Source organism: Orcinus orca, chromosome 10 (assembly GCF_937001465.1).
Source record: "Orcinus orca chromosome 10, mOrcOrc1.1, whole genome shotgun sequence".
NCBI lineage: Eukaryota > Metazoa > Chordata > Mammalia > Artiodactyla > Delphinidae > Orcinus > Orcinus orca.
Genome location: NC_064568.1, coordinates 80,543,068 through 80,563,523, shown reverse-complemented (window position 1 = coordinate 80,563,523; position 20,456 = coordinate 80,543,068). Strand labels below are relative to the sequence as shown.

At 39.9% G+C, this 20,456-nt stretch overlaps 1 protein-coding gene across 1 annotated transcript in view; it reads left to right on the top strand.

Moving 5' to 3' along the window:
- Positions 1 to 20,456, top strand: part of PKHD1 (PKHD1 ciliary IPT domain containing fibrocystin/polyductin) — a 424,641-nt gene that overhangs the window by 67,122 nt on the left and 337,063 nt on the right. Inside the window, exons 33-34 of the mRNA XM_049716350.1 lie at positions 4,708 to 4,927; positions 14,754 to 14,904. Of these exons, the coding sequence (XP_049572307.1) occupies positions 4,708 to 4,927; positions 14,754 to 14,904 (371 nt within the window). The remainder of the gene's footprint in view (positions 1 to 4,707; positions 4,928 to 14,753; positions 14,905 to 20,456) is intronic.

Sequence of the window (20,456 nt, the reverse complement as noted above, 5' to 3'; positions counted from 1 at the left end):
AAAGGAGGGGAGAGGAGAAAGAATCCTTGCTTACGATACTGGAAATCGAGTGTCCTATGACCTCATGTATATGAGCAGAACATCACAGATGAGAGATCTGCTCTACTTAAGATTCCACAATAGGAAATTTAGGATATGGTAGAAAGTTGAAGTTAATATGTCTGTTTCTTCCTCTGTTCTAACTCCTGTGCCTAGAACTGTCCTGGCTTAGGGGACGTGCAAAATTAATGTTCGATGAAAGAATAAATACGGGAATTGGGAAATGGTGGAAACGTAAAACCGACTCCCCATTTCTAGGTCCTAATATTTAACAAATACTGCTACAGTTTTTTTGGAGGGGGCGGGGGGCTTTCACGTATACACTATTTAAATTAATCAACTCTTTGCTATTATTTCAAGACATCTAGTTTCAACCAGAAGTACAAACTAAAAACCAATGAAGTTTCAGGGTTAGGTAAATTGTGTTATTGGGAGTTTTATAACTCATAGGAGAGGAATAAAATAAATTATTATATTTTAAAAGATTTGATTAAATTTAGAAAAAGAATTCTCAAAATTCCTTGATTTTTAGAAGAGGAAAACATGAGTGAGGCGCTGTAACTTTTACCATTGTCACTAGGTGTCAGCAAACACTCATTGATTGTACAAGGGCCGCTCATTTACTCTGGGGAAATGGATAATTTATTTTCCTCTTTCATTAAAAAAGAATTGGGAGATTGGGATTGACATAAATACACTAATATGTATAAAATAGTTAACTAATCAGAGCCTTCTGTATAAAAAATAAATGAAATAAAATTCAAAATAAAAAAAGTCTTTTAAAAGACTTTTAAGTAGTGTCTATAAAGATGGAGAGGAACTGGCGGAATCCAACTCCACTGGTTTCTTTTTTTTTTAACATCTTTATTGGAGTATAATTGCTTTACAACGTTGTGTTAGCTTCTGCTGCACAACAAAGTGAATCAGCCATATGTATACACATACCCCATATCCCCTCCCTCTTGCATCTCCCTCCCACCCTCCCTATCCCACCCCTCTAGGTGGTCACAAAGCACGGAGCTGATCTCCCTGTGCTATGCGGCTGCTTCCCACTAGCTATCTGTTTTACATTTGGTAGTGTATATATGTCCATGTCACTCTCTCACTTTGTCCCAGCTTATACTTCCCCCTCCCTGTGTCCACAAGTCCATTCTCTATGTCTGCGTCTTTATTCCTGTCCTGCCTCTAGGTTTGTCAGAACCGTTTTTTTTTTTTTTAAGATTCCATATATATGTGTTAGCATACGGTATTTGTTTTTCTCTTTCTGACTTACTTCACTCTGTATGACAGACTGTAGATCCATCCACCTCACTACAAATAACTCAATTTTGTTTCTTTTTATGGCTGAGTAATATTCCATTGTATACATGTGCCACATCTTCTTTATCCATTCATCTATCATAGGGCATTTAGGTTGCTTCCATGTCCTAGCTATTGTAAATAGTGCTGCAATGAACATTGTGGTACATGACTCTTTTTGAATTATGGTTTTTTCAGGGTATATGCCCAGTAGTGGGATTGCTGGGTCATATGGTAGTTCTATTTGTAGTTTTTTAAGGAACCTCCATGCTGTTCTCCATAGTGGATGTATCAATTTACATTCCCACTAGCAGTGCAAGAGCGTTCCCTTTTCTCCACACCCTCTCCAGCATTTATTGTTTGTAGATTTTTTGATGATGACCATTCTGACTGGTGTGAGGTGATACCTCATTGTAGTTTTGATTTGCATTTCTCTAATGATTAGTGATGTTGAGCATCCTTTTATGTGTCTGTTGGCAGTCTGTATATCTTCTTTGGAGAAACGTCTATTTAGGTCTTCTGCCCATTTTTGGATTGGGTTGTTTGTTTTTTTGATATTGAGCTGAATGAGCTGCTTGTGTATTTTGGTGATTAATCCTTTGTCACTCCACTGGTTTCTTACTTAAGATCCAGGATGGGAGTTGGGGATTCTATGTATCCCTGAAATTGGATAAGACATTTTGAGAATATGATTGTGTATTTTTTTTTTGTAGGAAGTAGGTCTACAGTGTACATCGAATTGTCAAAGGAGTGTGTCTCATAAATTATTAAAAACTACTAAATAATTCCCCTACTTTTGGATAGGATTGCACAGAACCAATTTAGTTAAGAATCTGTTATATTTTAAAAGATATTTTAGCTGGCACTTTCACAGCAGCGACCCATACAAGTGTTTCACAGTTGCCTTTCTCAGGGAAATCTATCCTTTTACCTACTAATGCTCCCCACTCTACTTTTTTCAACCTTAATCAGCTGGCAGCCCTTGGGAAAGCTGAATAATTTCAGTCCTTCTAACACAGTGCTTCTCAATGATATTATTGAGAATTACTGAAAAAAATATTATTACCGGAGCAGCAACAGTAGCAGCACCTGGGATTTTGTTAACAGTGCGAATCCTTGGGACCTACTGTATCAGAAACTTTACAGCAAGTAAACATTTTAGTATTTCTCTTCTGAGCTTCTTGAGTATAATCTGTAAAAATATGCAGTCACTATGCTGTACACCTGAAACTAACATAATATTGTAAATCAACTATACTTCAATAAAAGTTAAGAAATGTAGAGCTCTAAAAATGTCCTGTTGCTGCTTTTGGGGTCATCATCTTTACTTTTACCCCAAATTGTACTTCTAACAAAAGAAGAATTTTCTTTCTTCATATGATAGGTTGCTAAAGCATCTTGTCAGTCTAATACTCTGTATTTGTTTAAAATCAGCAAGATCTTTGATCTTTTGGTTTCCTGCATTTATATCTTGAGTTATACCACATGACTTCTTCATGGAAACTTTGACTTTTCCATGAGGCATGAAAAGCTAAAGTGATTAAGGTCGCACAGCTATTTTGTGGCAGAACCTTGAGTAAAGTCCATGGATTCTGATCCCCAACGCTGGGCACTTTTCATAATCCACCTTGTCAATTTGCATCCACCTAATCACCCATAATGAGTTCATTATTTTATAGGTGTTAAGCCTGTTTTTATTTGCCCCAGGGCTTACTAACTGGAAAGTTCTCATGTTTCTTCTATCCATACAAGACTCTTACTTTCCAGACATTTTAATTGCTGTAATTCTTTGGGAACACAGTCACAGAACCTACTATGTGTTAGGTGCTTTGGAATATACCAGCAATAATAATACTATTTGTGTGTGATTGAATAACGGCAAACCCTCTCATGTACTTGTTTTATCCCTTGCTGCATGCAGCCCTGTGATGTAGGCAGGCCTCTTAGCTTCAAGCTCATAGCCCCTGATAACATGTGTTACGTACCTGCATGAACAAGCTAGCTGCAGAGGTAGAAGGCTAGAGGAAATTTTTCTTTTCTATTTTATTAAGGTTTTCAGGCAGAGATGCTCCCAAACCATCTCATGTAGAGATTTGTTCATCCTCCTGTTAAAGGTTATTGCCAGTCTGGCTTGGTGATGCTTTTTACATCGTGTCTCATGACCTGGAAAGAAATGGTCTCAGGGTCAGAGAGCTTCAAATCATTGCTATTCTTCTTTATGAAATGTTAATAGTCATAACTCTATGAGAATCAAGAACTTCTGTTAATCAAGAGATCCCATAAAGAGAATGAAAAGTCTAGCCAGAAATCTGGAGAAGGTATTAGTAAGCATATAACCTCTGTAGGATTAGTACCCAGAATATAAAACTCACAAATCAATAAGGAAAAGACAAGCATTCCAATAGAAAAAAAGGCAAATGACAGAAATGGGAATTTCATAGAAGGGAAAATACGTTGTTACTAAACATATAAAAACTTGCTCAACCTAAAAAGTAATGATGAAAATTCAAAATAAGGCCACAATGAGATGCTGTTGTATACTCACTGGACTGGCCAAAATTAAGAGTCTGATAATCCCAAGTGCTGACAATTATGTGGGTTACTGGGAAGTCATAAATATAGGTGGTAGGAACGTGAAATGACACAACCACTTTGGAAACAACATGGCACTGTCTTGTAAGGTTGAACTTGCACGTACCCTATGAGTAGACAATTTTCTTAGAGGTATATACCCTAGAGAAAATTCCATACATGTTTGTAGTAGCAAAACCTGGGAATTACCCAAAAGTCCATTGGTGACAGAATAGGTAAATATATTGTAGTACTTTCACAGAATGCAGTGTTGAACAGCAGTGAAAATGTTTGAACAACAGTTACATGCAATAATAGGGCTAAATCTTGGAAACATAATATCGAGTGAAGAAAGCAGGTCTAAGGATATTATGCCATGTAGTCTATTTTCTAAAGTTCAAAAAGAAGTAAAATTTAACAATCTCCTGTTTAGGATACAAACCCATGTGAGAAAGCTATTTAAAAAATGCAAGTGTTTGTTTCTGAGAATGAGGAGGAAGTGGGTAGACTTGGCCAGGAGCACATAGACTGGAGAGCATCTTGACGGTATTGGCTTATGTTGGCTGAATTTATGGTACATTCACATGAGTTTTCTGACTAGGTGATTCATATTTTACAAAAACATGATTTGTATCTTCTGTATGAATTATGTACACATAGTACACTTTTAAGAAGAGTAAATAAGTTTATTTTCCTATTGGTCAAGGAAAAACACATGGGCTTGGTTGATGTAACAAAGTAAGGCCTTTAGTTCTTTCTGTGGTTATTACCTAACCCAACGCTGACCGTTTCATGCAGTGTCCTTGGCTTTCCTGTGTGGCCTGAGGCCTGAGGAGGAGAACTGTGAGACCTCTGGCTGCAGCTACGTGCAGTGTGATTTGACTGTCGCTGTGGGGACAGAGAGCCTGCCCGAATCATGGCCTTATTTCTACACCTGTGAAGAGAGTTCCCGATGCATCTGTGCACAAGATCGTTGGACAGAGTCTGTCGTTCCATCTTTCTCAGGCCTCTTCATCAGGTAACCTAGTCCTCTCCCTCCCTGACCTTCCCCACGAATGCACAGCCAGTGGATTAATGGAATTCTCAGGAACTGCAGGCTGCGTGGACACAGCCCTAGGGCCAACCCTCTTGTTGGAGGGACTGTTCCATTGTGGATTCCAGCCAGTCTGCGTATCAAAGAGTCTCCTGTCTTTTCAAGTGTTCAAGAGAACATCTGAAAAATCTGCCCAGTAAACAGCCTGCTTTGTTCTTGCTTAGATTTTAATATTTATCTTCCGATCCAGAGCAACATCTGGTGAATGCCAATGGGGGAAAAAGATTAGACATTATGAAAAACAGAAGGCTCTTTTCCCGTTTCCTTTTTCTTTTCTTTCCAAACAGATTCACAAGTATGAGAAAAAGTCATAGAGAAATCCAGCAGATTGTGCAATGTTTATTCAGAAGAAAGGGGGATGCATGGGCCGAAGGACTGTAGATCTAGGATTTAAAAGCCATAGGCTTATATAAGTTTTTGAACTTAAAAAGCAAACAAATAAATACCACAACTTTCCAGGTAAAAATCCCCTTTTCTAAACACATTTAAAAAAAAGTGTGGCCCTGTCGGTTGCTCTAGATGACCTTCATTTCTGCAAGCAGCTTCCTTACTGTGAAGTGTGATATTTCAGTGCTGAATGTGGCCCTGCGTCCTTCTTTATTTCTTATCTAGATAGAGTGGTTACATCCTATTATTTAATGAAGGCCTCTTTCCCCATTAAAAAATAAAACTAAACAAGACCAACTACCCAGAGGAAAAGTGAGAACCAGCCCTTTCCATGGCAGTCAGAATTTCTGATGTCCTAAGACAGCCCGTGTTTTACTTTTTAACATCTTTATTGGAGCATAATTGCTTTAAATGGTGTGTTAGTTTCTGCTTTATAACAAAGTGAATCAGCGATACATATACATATATCCCCATATCTCCTCCCTCTTGCATCTCCTCCCACCCTCCCTATCCCACCCCTCTAGGTGGTCACAAAGCACTGAGCTGATCTTCCTGTGCTATGCGGCTGCTTCCCACTAGCTATCTGTTTTACATTTGGTAGTATATATAAGTCCATGCCACTCTCTCACTTCGTGCCAGCTTACCCTTCCCCCTCCCTGTGTCCTCAAGTCCATTCTCCACATCTGCGTCTTTATTCCTGTCCTGCCACTAGCTTCTTCGGAATCTTTTTTTGTTTTTTGTTTTTTTTTTAGATTCCATATATATGTGTAAGCATATGGTATTTGGTTTCTCTTTCTGACTTACTTTGCTCTGTATGACAGACTCTAGGTCCATCCACCTCACTACAAATAACTCAATTTTGTTTCTTTTTATGGCTGAGTAATATTCCATTGTATATATGTGCCACATCTTCTTTATCCATTCATCTGTCAATGGACACTTAGGTTGCTTCCATGTCCTAGCTATTGTAAATAGTGCTGCAATGAACATTGTGGTACATGACTCTTTTTGAATTACGGTTTTCTCAGGATGTGTGCCCAGTAATGGGATTGCTGGGTCATTTGGTAGTTCTATTTTTAGTTTTTTAAGGATCCTCCATACTGTTCTCCATAGTGGCTGTATCAATTTACATTCCCACCGACACTGCAAGAGGGTTCTTTTCTCCACACCCTCTCCGGCATTTCTTGTTTGTGGATTTTTTGATGATGGCCATTCTGACTGGTGTGAGATGATATCTCATTGTAGTTTTGATTTGCATTTCTCTAATGATTAGTGATGTTGAGCATCCTTTCATGTGTTTGTTGTCAATCTTTTTATCTTCTTTGGAGAAATGTCTATTTAGGTCTCCTGCCCATTTTTTGTTGTGGTTGTGTGTTTCTTTGATATTGAGCTGCATGAGCTGCTTGTAAATTTTGGAGATTAATCCTTTGTCAGTTGCTTCATTTGCGAATATTTTCTCCCATTCTGAGGGTTGTCTTTTCGTCTTGTTTGTGGTTTTCTTTGCTGTGCAAAAGCTTTTAAGTTTCATTAGGTCCTATTTCTTTATTTTTGTTTTTATTTCCATTTCTCTAGGAGGTGGGTTGAAAAGGATCTTGCTGTGATTTATGTCATAGAGTGTTCTGCCTATGTTTTCCTCTAAGAGTTTGATAGTGTCTGGCCTTACATTTAGGTCTTTAATCCATTTTGAGTTTATTTTAGTGTAGGGTGTTAGGGAGTGTTCTAATTTCATTCTTTTACATGTAGCTGTCCAGTTTTCCCAGCACCACTTACTGAAGGGGCTGTCTTTTCTGTGTTGTATATTCTTGCCCCCTTTATCAAAGGTAAGATGACCATAGGTGCATGGGTTTATCTCTGGGCTTTCTATCCTGTTCCATTGATCTATATTTATGTTTTTGTGCCAGTACCTTACTGTCTTGATTACTGTAGCTTTGTAGTATGGTCTGAAGTCAGGGAGCCTGATTCCTCCAGCTCTGTTTTTCTTTCTCAAGATTGCTTTGGCTATTCCATACAAATTGTGAAATTTTTTGTTCTAGTTCTGTGAAAAATGCCATTGGTAGTTTGATAGGGATTACATTGAATCTCTAGATTGCTTTGCGAAGTATTGTCATTTTCACAATGTTGATTCTTTCAATCCAGGAACGTGGTATATCTCTCCATCTGTTTTATCATCTTTAATTTCTTTCATCAGTGTCTTATAGTTTTCTGCATACAGGTCTTTTGTCTCCTTAAGTAGGTTTATTCCTAGGTATTTTATTCTTTTTGTTGCAGTGGTAAATGGGAGTGTTTCCTTAATTTCTCTTTCAGATTTTTCATCATTAGTATATAGGAATGCAAGAGATTTTTGTGCATTAATTTTGTGTCCTGCTACTTTACCAGATTCATTGATTAGCTCTAGTAGTTTTCTGGTAGCATCTTTAGGATTCTCTATGTATAGTATCATGTCATCTGCAAACAGTGACAGTTTTATTTCTTCTTTTCTGATTTGGATTCCTTCTATTTCTTTTTCGTCTTTGATTGCTGTGGCTAAAACTTGCAAAACTATGTTGAATAATAGTGGTGAGAGTGGACAACCTTGTCTTGTTCCTGATCTTAGTAGAAATGGTTTCAGTTTTTCACCATTGAGATTGATGTTGGCTGTGTGTTTGGCATATATGGTCTTTATTATGTTGAGGTAAGTTCCCTCTATGCCTACTTTCTAGAGGGTTTTTATCATAAATGGGTGTTGAATTTTGTCGAAAGTTTTTCTGCATCTATTGAGATGGTTATATAGTTTTTCTCCTTCAATTTGTTAACATGGTTTATCACATTGATTGATTTGTGTATATTGAAGAATCCTTGCATCCCTGGGATAAACCCTACTTTATCATGGTGTATGATCCTTTTAATGTGCTGTTGGATTCTGTTTGCTAGTATTTTGTTGAGGATTTTTGCCTCTATGTTCATCAGTGATACTGGCCTGTAGTTTTCTTTCTTTGTGACATCTTTGTCTGGTTTTGGTATCAGGGTGATGGTGGCCTTGTAGAATGAGTTTGGGAGTGTTCCTCCCTCTGCTATATTTGGAAGATTTTGAGAAGGATTAATGTTAGCTCTTCTCTAAATGTTTGATAGAATTCACCTGTGAAGCCATGTGGTCCTGGGATTTTGTTTGTTGGAAGATTTTTAATCACAGTTTCAATTTCAGTGCTTGTGATTGGTCTGCTTATATTTTCTATTTCTTCCTGGTTCAGTCTCTGAAGGTTGTGCCTTTCTAAGGATTTGTCCATTTCTTCCAGGTTGTCCATTTTATTGGCATAGAGTTGCTCGTAGTAATCTCTCATGATCCTTTGTATTTCTGCAGTGTTAGTTGTTACTTCTCCATTTTCATTTCTAATTCTGTTGATTTGAGTCTTCTTTTTTTTCTTGTTGAGTCTGGCTAATGGTTTATCAATTTTGTTTATCTTCTCAAAGAACCAGCTTTTAGTTTTATTGATCTTTGCTATTGTTTTCTTCATTTCTTTTTCATTTATTAATTCTTCATACTTTGATCCAGCGATTTTGCTTCCAGGATTTTAAGAAAGCAGTTGGAAATATGTAACATTTATGAAGAACTATAGTCTTCAATGCTTTAGGTATATTAACAAAAACAGTTGAAGTGAAGTAAGCGTTTAGTAATAAAGAATGAATCCAAGTGATAATATACTAAGAACCTTGAAAAACCATGGTGTAGAACATTTAACCAAAGAAGGAAATGCTTACAATATACTGAGGAGTGAAAGGTACAGGTCACAAAATAGTGCCTCAATGAAGTCCTGATGGTGTTTATAGTACATGTACATGTGTCACACAACAGGTGATTGGGAAAAAGACCGGAAGGATGTATTCTAAAATGCTGATAGTGCCTATCCCTAGGGGGCTGGAGGACTGATCATATTTGTTTTCTTCAGTGTGTTTTTATGTAATTTTTTCAGTGAACATGTACTAATTTAATAACCAGAAAACACAATATAAATTTTACATGGGGTGCTAGGAATATCATGTGCTAAATAGCTTACCTTGGTTCCTCTTAAGATTGTGCTTGTGAACGCAGAGAACTACTTTCCAGGGTCTTTGCAAAGAACGCATTTCCATTAAATGGTTTAACCCCGTGCCAGCCACTACCACTATGGGTTTGATGTCATTTGGCAAAGACAGACATTTGTATCTGTGGCAAATATATGCCCAGTTTGTCCATCCATCCATCCATCCATCCAGTAGTTATCAAGTGTTTATTATGTTCCAGGTCCTGTGCCAGAGGCTGGTGACTCAATGGTGAATGAGATGCAAAGTCCCTGTCCTTAAGAGTAGTGGAGGAGGCCAGACAATAAACAAGATGATCACATGTTCTGATAAGGGCTATAAAGTGATAAAAAACAATGGAGGCTGCTTTTAAAAATTTTTTTATTTCATTTTTTGTTATTATTATTTTTTAAGTTGCAGTATAGTTGATTTACAATGTTGTATCAGTTTCAGGTGTACAGCAAAGTGATTCAGTTATACAAATATATTTTATATATATATATATATGTTCTTTTTCAGATTCTTTTCCCTTTTAGATTATTACAAGATACTGAATATAGTTCCCTGTGCTACACAGTAGGTAGTGATATCAAATGATATTTGTCTTTCTCTGTCGGGCTTACTTCACTTAGTATGATAATCTCTGGGTCCATCTATGTTGCTACAAATGGCATTATTTCATTCTTTTTTATGGCTGAGTAATATTCCACTGTATGTGTCTGTGTGTGTGTGTGTGTGTGTATGTGTATATATCTCACATCTTCTTTATCCATTCATCTGTCAATGGACATTTAGGTTACTTCCATATCTTCGCTATTGTAAATAGTGCTGCAGTGAACATTGGAGTGCATGTATCTTTTTTTTTCCCCCAAGGGAAAGATACTCATTTATTTTTATATTTTTTTACATTTTTTTTGAATTTTATTTTATTTATTTATTTATACAGCAGGTTCTTATTAGTTATCCATTTTATACATATTAGTGTATATATGTCAATCCCAATCTACCAATTCAACCCACCCCCACCCCCACCCCTCCCCTGGAGTGCATGTATCTTTTTGAATTATAGTTTTCTCTAGATATATGCCCAGGTGTGGGATCACTGGATCAGCTCAGAGGAGGTTTCTCTGAAGAAGTGCCTTTTAAGCTGAGCTAAGGACAAGTGTCATTATGGAGAGTCAGGCAGTGGGGGCAGCAAGTGCAAAGGACCCATCAAGTTTCATGAACTGTCAGAGGTCAGAAGGGCAGGAGTAGGGTTAGAAGGAGGAAAAGTGGCTCGAGAAGAGCTTGGGGATGTATTAAGGCCTCAAAGGCCATAGTAAGGAGTTTGGATTCTATTCTAAGAACAGACTAAGTATCTTTCTAAAGTCACAGTCAAGCCCCGGCAGTATCAGGACTGGAACCCAAGGCTTCTGACTCACAGTGTACTCAGCATGATGCTGTATTGTTGGCATCAGTAACAGAGCCTTGGCTGGGCTGTGCGGGTCCAGGAGATTTGAGACATGGGAAGCAATTTCAGACTAAGTGAGGGAGACAGGATGATGGCATGTGTTTTTACTGCCTACCATAGAGAGTGCATCCAAGGAGAATATCTGCTTACTTTCGGATCTGCTTGGACCGACTGAAAGAGCAATAGAATGGGACTCAGGAAACTTAGGTTCTAGAACTGTCTCTCCCACCATTTGGGCCAAATATTCTTACCACATTCCCTCAAAATAAATATTTGTGTGCATGCGTGTGTGCATGCACATCCATATCATCTATATCTATGTATTTCTCTGTGTACACATATGTCTATAGTTAAAACTGGCCAACTGTGCTCCTTAATTTGTAGGATGGTTGTGGAAGAAAACATGACATAGTAATATTAAGAAACTTTGAAATTTTGCAAATGTTAGTCCATTTTTGACATCCTGGTGTCTCTGCTCATCTTGATGATGGCTTTTTAATGAAAAAAATTTCTAGTCATATAATCAGGGCCAAAAAAGAAAAGAAATATGAGCTAAAGGTTGTGAGAAAGTCTAAGCCAGCAGAAAAGGGTTTTAACTCTTTCAGAGCAAAAAGAACATGATTTGTTTTCACTTTCTTCTTGTATCGGGAAGCAGGGCACACAGGGTGGGAAGCAGCCTGGAAACACAGGACAATGCAAGGCAGAGTCAGGGATGCCGTGGTGCCCAGGCCTACGCCTGACATCACAGAGGTGGGAAGTACCTTCTGTACCATGGTCACTAGTCTTTCCTGGGAAGATCAGTGGCCCCACTGTGACATCTGCTTCTTCTGTCGTGTGCCTACGACTGCGGGGAACAGACTGTCTCCTCCGGGAACGGCCTGGAAAGCCACAGCGACCCTTATTACAGCATCGACAGATATCAGCAGCGTCTTCTACTGGGGGACCAGCTGTTAGAGCACTTGCTGAAGAAACAGGCTTTGTTTAATTTGTTCAGGACTTGGTCAGCTGGAGTGACCTTCCAATGGCAGGTGATATATATTGTGTTTCTGGAGTCACTAGCAAAATGGAACAATCCACTGTGAGCTGGTGGGCATTGCTACAGGCAGATGAAAAGAGGGCAGGGTGACTTACCTCATTTTACTCTAACCTTTGCTGACGAAGAACCTAGAAGGGGCAGAAGAAGTCTTGTTAGGAGGTGGAAGCCCATGATCAAGAAAGGTTGTAAAGGTCACTCCTTCCCTTGAGTTCAAGTCAGTATCCCAGATCATCATATAGTGAGTATAAAAACCCTGCTCATATGAGTGAAGATCCACAGTTGGAAATGAACATGAGAGGGGAGCACAGAACAGAGAGGTGACAGGCAAATATTCTTTCCCTTGCCTAAGAAGCAAAAAAAGGGAATTCTGGAAAGGTAGACAACTAAGTTTACATTATCCCTGACAAAATTCCAGAATGAATTATTAATCAGATGGCTTGTGAGCCTTCAGAAATGGGAGTAGCAATCTGGGAACCGATTCACAAGGAACGAGATGGTGTGGAAAACCAACTTCATTTCCTTTCTGATGGCTTTATAAGAGATTTATGATGGCAATGGTGATGGAGAGCTTCTTAAACTATTCTAGCAACCCTCCTACCCCCCGCCCCCCAGTAGCAAAAAAAAGGTTCTAGCTGCAAAGCCCAAGGTACCCTGTCACAGAATCAAGTTGCTTTGAAGTCAGGTGTTTTATTTGAAAAGTCCATGTGAATTTTGCATTCTACTTCATCATATTTCCATAGGTATCTAAATATTACATTTTAATTTGAAAGTTAAATTACTTTGCTTTGCTTTTCTGAATCTTTGCATGCAAGTGACACTCCAGGAGCAAATGCTGTGTTTATCCTGTGGCTTTGTCTACCCCTGGATGATGGCTCAGCTAAATGGTTGTGTAGCTACATTACAGGCTCAGATTCAAAATGTATTTGAGCAATGGGTCCACATCAGTGAGACGACCCGTAACAACAATGAATGTAAATTCCCACATTGACATTTCAACAATAATACCACCTATGTCACTACCACCTAAAACTATAACAAGAACTGACTTTATCGGACACTTCCTTGCACCAGATTCTGGGCAGGTCCTTTTGTAGGCTTCATTTTGCTCCATCCCCCAAACACCTCTTTAAAAGAGTATCTTTATGATTAGTAACTTCATTTTATAAACGTGGAAAAAAAAGCTTAGAGAGTCATGTCTTCAACAATGTCAGATGGATGGTAAATATCTGCTCGGGGATTCAAATCTAGCTGGCTGGCTTTCAAGCCTCTCTTTTGCATTATAATGCTTCTCAGAAAATCGGCTGAACACATGCAGCATGGTGAATCCTCAGGTAATTGTGGCTCTGAGACTTTGAGTTCACCACCATCTTAATTTAAGCTTAGGGGCTACAAAATGAACACAGTATTAGGTGCCATGGTGGGGAGGGCTTCGATAAAGGGAGACCACAGCCTCAATGGTCAGCCAAACTGGGCTGCACAATATTAACATATTGTCAATCTACAGTAGGTGTAGAAGACAGTGAATATGGAAGTCATGTCCTGGGTGGATACGGAGCTGGGAATGTTTTAGCATGAAGACAAGGAGATGACGTAGATGTGATAGTTATCCTGCTCATTATTTCTAGCAAAGTGTAGGAGAAACCATTTCGACATTGATTTGAAAAAAGATGTTCTAGTTGGACATGAGTTATAGTTTCTCAAGCAGTGATCTTTTGCCCTTTTCATCACCAGTCCTGGTCTTCCCGTGGGATATGCCAACTTCGTGGTGATGTCCCATCAGCATCTCAAAACTTGGGAGTATTGCTCTAGGAGACGGGACCCCTTGGATTCTCATCTCGGAGTTGCCTTATTTTTGTGTTTGACTTTATGCAAATCACCAATCTCTTTGAGTTACATTTTTTATGCCTCTACCTAATTTACCGGCTGAAATGAGATCATACGTATGAAACTGTTAAAAAGTGTAAAACATCGTGCATTATTATAACTAATAATCTTGGAGCTGGGTGCAACAATGCCTAAAGCCAGGATTATTCTTGAGTAAATATCACACCTGTTCGGGGCCATGCCCTGCAAACTCCATGCTCTCCTCTCCTCTGGACCACATATTTGTAGACTTTCTGTAATGCTACACTGCAGTTTTTCATTTTAAATCCAGTCTGGTTTCTCTCCTTAAAGCAAGAGGACTTTTAAAGCAACTGGCTGGTAGTGTAACTGGCACATATATCGAATCTCCTTAGTCTGGGTGGTTAAGTAAGTTTAATTAATTTACTAAGTTAATGTTCCACTGCTAGCAACAGAGCCTCATTGCCATCAGCTGGGGAGAGGGAATTGAAAGCCTAAATGAGCTCATTTTTTCACAGTTGGAATTAGGGACCAGTTAGCCAGTTGTGTGGGTTTTCCAATTTCTCCATCTGCCCTGGGGGGATTCAGGCAATTCACTCCCCCATCACTGAATGTAAGAACAGGAAGAGGGAAGGGGAAAAGAAAAAAAAATTTTTTTCCTAACATTTGCTTCCATTTTTGGAACTGGAAGTATTATCTGTGCATTGCTTCTTTGGTTGGGTTTGGAGAAGCTTTTGCTAATGTTCCTGATAGAGCTGGAAAAGAGAAAGGCCTCAGTGAAAGATATTTACCATGTGCATTTTCATTGCAGGGTGTGCAGATAAAGGGAAAACAAATAAACAATAAAAGAATGGAAACAAAATTACAGAAATTTGCAAAATTTGACAAATGGTGGCCTGTGGTTGCCACAAGCTAATGGCTTGCAATGATTAATAAGAGTAAAAATAATTGCATTTCATTAAGATTGATGACACCCCATTTAACCTCCCCTCTCGTTTCAGCCCTAAAGTGGAAAGAGATGAAGTTCTCATCTATAATAGCTCCTGTACCATTACCATGGAAACTGAGGCAAAGATGGAGTGTGAGACGCCTAATCAGCCAATTACCGCCAAGATTACTGAGATACAGAAAAGCTGGGGCCAGAACACTCAGGTATAATCAAATCTTTTTTACAGACTGATTCAAACAGCTCAAATTAAATTTGTAATATTGTGTACATTAAAAAAACAATTTAGCCCAAATGGCAGCGATATATAATATTAAATGCTCTCAAACTTTGAGGAGCTGGTCTAATGCACAGCATCTGAATTCATAGTTAACTATGGTTAATCATATATTTTCTCAAAAATAAATGAGTGCTGCCTGGGCTCTTTTAAAGCACATTCTGAACAGATAATCTCAGCATTTTGTCCTGCTTTCCACGAGCATGTTTGAAGGAAGCTCTCAGTGGTTTATTTCTCCATGAAATAAATGGCCTACAATTTAACCAGGCCCTTCTGGAAGGTTTCCAAATCACTCAGCCATCCTCAGTTGGTGGGATGGCAGTGTCTCCTGGTCCATCCTGAAAAGTCTGCGGGGTCATCTGGACCAGCCTCCCTACCTCACCCATCCATTTTTAAAGCATCTTAGCCACCCCTCCAAGTGGGTTTTGTAAGAATGTGTCCTTAAAAGTCCCTTGTGGGAGATTCCACAGCCTCCCAGGAAATTTTCGAAAATTGAAATCAGAGACAAAGGGCTGTTTGGAAATGTATCAGATAATCTTTTACAACTCTCCAGGCTTCTCATGGTACACAGCTAAAAAATAATATTTATTGAGCAACTACTCCCTTAGGTGTCTTTCTCTTTATGAAAGCGATCCTCAGATCTCCTTCTTTTGTCTCTTTTATTGGAACAAACATTTATTGAGCGCCTATTAAGTAACACACGCTATCGGAGATCCTCTCATGAATGCTGCTCCGATGAAACCTTTGCAATCCCAAACTGTACCTCCTGGGTTCGTGAGGCCTGTTTTTTTATAACTTTTGGGCTGGTGCTGAAAAAACGTGCAGTTACAAATAATGTGATTTTTCTGTCCTTTCTAAGCTGTTCCCTGTCTGCCTTTCCACCCCCCGTCCCCCGGGGTCTCCCTGTCCATCCTGTTACCTCCTAGGCTTTTCACACCCCTTTCCCAAACCTTCAGGTTGTTGCACAGGGCTGTTGCTTCTTCCTTCATTGTGTCCCCCCCTGCCAAATTCACCTCTTCCTTTCAGTGTATTGATAGCTTTAATTCTTTATCTGCAGCACTATGGTCCCCTAATCACAGCCTCCTCTTCATGCCCGTGCCCCTTCTCAGCAGTTGGCTGGCAGTGATGTTTACTGTAGTGAGTGAGGCTGCTGAATCAGCATTGAACTGTAGAAAGAGAGCTGTGGGCTGAAGGCCAGCTGCGGGACACTGAGCATTCTTTAAGGCTTTCCAGGCTTCAGTTTCCACCTGGGGAATAATAAGCTGGGTTGTTAGGGTGCACCTCTGAGCAAATGCCGGTGACAGGAAGGAAGAGGCAGGTAGCACAGGGGTTAGGGGCTTTGAGCTGGACTGCTGGGAATGGAATACATCAGTTGCCCCCTGGGGGACTTCAGGCAACTTAGCCCCTCTGTGCATCAGTTTTCTCATCTGTAAAGTGGGGAGAAAAATGGTACCCCACCCCCGCAAATAGGGTTGGTATGAGGATTCTAGCATGTGAGCCGCTGTGAACTGCACGTCACACACAGTAAATGTCCAGTGTTGGTTGTTCTTGTCCATGCTTATTTGCTAGTCTCAGTGCTAGAAAATGATACAGGATCCTTTCTCCATAGTGCTTGCTGCTTTGACCAGATCATTTCACTTCTTAGATTTCATTGAATTTCCCATCATCTCAAAGACTAATTTTGAGTTTTTTGAGGGCCTTAAAAGTCTGTCATCTTTAAATGTTTATACAGCATGTATTTATTGAGTTCCAATCATGTTCAAGGTCCTCTACTATGAAAGAGAAAAAAAAATGTGGAAAGAGACCCCTCTTTAGGGGGCAATAGGGAAGACAGGTCATGTATGGAGGTAGGTGAGGTTCAAAGAAGGACATGAAGAGTCAGTTCATCACAGTTGGATGTAATGTTGGACACCATCCGATCAGTGACTCAGCAAGGGATGAGTTAACTGAGGTCCATAAAGAGAGGTGATCTGATAAATCACACAGCTGTAATTTGGCATCATAACCCATGCAGCCATAAGTCATTGTGGAGGAAATAAGCCAATTAATCTTTAGGAACCAGAGGGGCATGTGTCTAAACCTACTAGACTAATGTCAGTGCCTAGGAAACTCCAGTCCTGGGATATATGGTTGTCCCATAGATGTTGGGAAGTCTGGGGACCTTAGGTACACAATTGCCTTTTCTGGGCCTGGGAAGAACCAACACTGCCAGATGCTTTATCAGGGCTAGAGTTCTGGTCTCTAGGTCCAAGTACTATGTGAGAACCTTGGAACACTAGTTCCATGGAATGTTAAGTATTCTGGGATAAAAGGGTTCCAAACTCAAATACATTTATGAAAGTTGGATTAAATATATATATATATATATATATATATATATAAAACATATATATATATATATATATAAAACATATATATATATATATATGTTTATTGAGAGCATTCAGTATGTGAATATATAATGTAAAATTCTAGGAGAGGGCTGTAGTGTGGAGTATTACCTGAACCTGTTTGTCCACAGAGCCCTTTATTCCCAGAATTTCTTTGGGGGCTGGTATCTGTCCTGCTGCCCTCACTTTGTGAACTGTTGCCCATGCCATGCTCTTCCCCTTACCCTAGAGTGGAGGGTCAGAGTGGGGAAGGTTACCTTTAGATGGGGCAGTCAACTGAAGGTAAGTAGGCAGCATTTGTATTATGCCAGGAATGATGGGCAGGGTTCAGGCAGGCGGGGATGCAGAGGAAAGGTATTTTCGGTGGCGAAACGAGGATACACAAGGCACTGAGGCAAGAACCCACAGGAATAGTGTGAAGAGCATGGTGTATATGAAGGGGACTAGTGAGTCGTAGGTTTGTAAAGATGGGCTAGGATGAGATTGTGATGGCAGGTTCAGCGTTTTGTCCTTTAATTCATCAGGTGACAAGTAGTCCTCAAGGAGTTACTGCAAGATCCCAGGCGTGCTTTAGTCACATTGGTCTGGTAGCTGGGTGTGGGACGCCCTGGGAAACGGAGGGGAGATGGGTGAGAGGTAATCGAAGGAGGGAAGTGGCAGAGGGAGTGGAGGGGAGGGGACACATGCAATAGTCAGCACTCGATAACTTGTGTTCGGCAAAGTGTTCAGAGAGATTGAAAATTCAATGTGGGAGGTGGGAAAATTATCGGTCAATTTTCCCAATGGTCTTTTCAGATGTTTGATGTATATCTATATATCTATATCTATATATCTATATATATCCATGCTCTTGATTCCAGAATTGCAATCTCCAGCCCAGAACTCTTTCCTGAACTTTCGATTCCCAAACTTCATTGCCTCCTGGCATCTTCACTTGGATACCGAAATGGCATCTCAAGTCTAACAGGTTCTGAGTTGAACTCCTGATCTCCATTGCTGCTCTCCCCTAGCGCCTCTTCCCCCCACCATAGTCCTGAACTGAGTTGATGGCAGCTTTTCAGTTGCTCAGGCTGTGGAGGCATCCTTGATCTTCCGAATCCCATGTCAGACCCATCAGGAAATTCTGTTGTCTGTACCTTTCATCCGACTGCTTTGTAGCAAGTCTACGGCTGTCGCCTCCGCCATCATCTACTGATGATTACAGAGCTGGTCTCCCTGCCCCTCCCTCTGCCTCCCCTTTCAGTCTATTCTAATGGAGCCCCAGTGACCCTTTCCAAATATGTCAGGTAATTACACTCCTCTCAAAACCTTTCCGTGGCTCCCAAATTCTCTCTCAATAAAAGCAAGTCCTTACACTTATCTAAAGGGCCATTCTCTGCACCAGCTTCCCACCTCCAACTCCTCTTTGGCTTCACCTCTTGTTTCTGTCACCTGTACCTGGTCTGTCCAGGCCCAGCGGCTCCCTGCTGTTCCTGGAACACGCCAGGCTCACTTCCACACTGAAACTTTTGCATCTGCTCTCCCTCCTGCTTAAAATACTGTCTCCTCCTTAAAATACTGTCTGCTGCTTAAAATACTGTCTCTTTTTCTGTTTTGAATTGAAGTAGAGTTGATTTACAATATTGTGTTAGTTTCAGGTGTACAGCAAAATGATTTGATTATACACACACACACACACACATATATATGTATATATATATTCTTTTTCAGATTCTTTTCCATTATAGGTTATTACAAGATAATATAGTTCCCCGTAAATCCTTGTTATTTATCTATTTTATATATAGTAGTGTGTATCTGCGAATCCCAAACTCCTAATTTATCCTTCTCTCTCCCCCCTTCCCCTTTGGTAACCATAAGTTTGTTTTCTATGTCTGTGAGTCTGTTTCTGTTTTGTAAACAAGTTCATTTGTGTTAGTTTTTAGATTCCACATATAAGTGGTATTTGTCGATGGACATTTAGGTTGCTTCCATGTTTTGGCTATTGTGAATAGTGCTGCTGTGAACATTGAGGTGCATGTGTCTTTTCAAATTCGAGTTTCATCTTTTCCAGATATATGCCTAGGAGTGGGGTCACTGGATCATACGACAACTCTACTGTTTTTAGTTCTTAAGAAGCCTCCATACTGTTGTCCATAGTGGCTGCACCAATTTTCATTCCCACCAACAGTGTAGAAGTGTTCCTCCATTCTCCACACCCTCTTCAGCATGTATTATTTGTAGACTTTTTGATGATGGCCATTCTGACTGGTGTGAGGTGATACCTCATTGTAGTTTTGATTTGTGTTTCTCTAATAATTAGCAATGTTGAGCATCTTTCTCCATCCCTTTTCAAGTACAGCCCTCTGTTTTAACTTTTTGCTGAAATGTTACTTCCTCAATGAAGCCTACTTTTACCACAAAGTTACAGCCCAGTGCTGCTCACTCCATATATCATACCTACAGTTTTCCTTAGTCTGCTTTATTTTTTCCATAGTCCTTATCACCTGCTAATATATTATGTAAGATACTAATTTATTTATTTATTTGTCGTACGCGGGCCTCTCACTGTTGTGGCCTCTCCCACTGCGGAGCACAGGCTCCGGACGCGCAGGCTCAGCGGCCATGGCTCACGGGCCCAGCCGCTCCGCAGCATGTGAGATCCTCCTGGACCGGGGCACGAACCCGTCTCCCCTGTATCGGCAGGCGGACTCCCAACCACTGCACCACCAGGGAAGCCCAAGATACTAATTTATTATTTTTATTGTTTTGCATCTGACTTTTCTTGCTAGAACATGATCTCCAGGAAGGCAGAAATGCTTACCTGCTTTGTTTGATGGTGTATCCCAACTGCCTAGAACAGAGCCTGAATCAGTTGTACAAATGAACAATATAGAAATACAAATAAAGGCAGTTAAAAGAAGCCTTCTCATATGTTGCTTCTCCTATTCCATCCCCTGAAGAGTATATCTGAAGTACACACATTCACACACCCTGGTGTACGTACACTCATTTGCACACAAAGATGTTATTGCGTCATTAATACTGTTCAACTTGTATTTTTTTTTTTTTTTTTTTTTTTTGCGGTACACGGGCCTCTCACTGTTGTGGC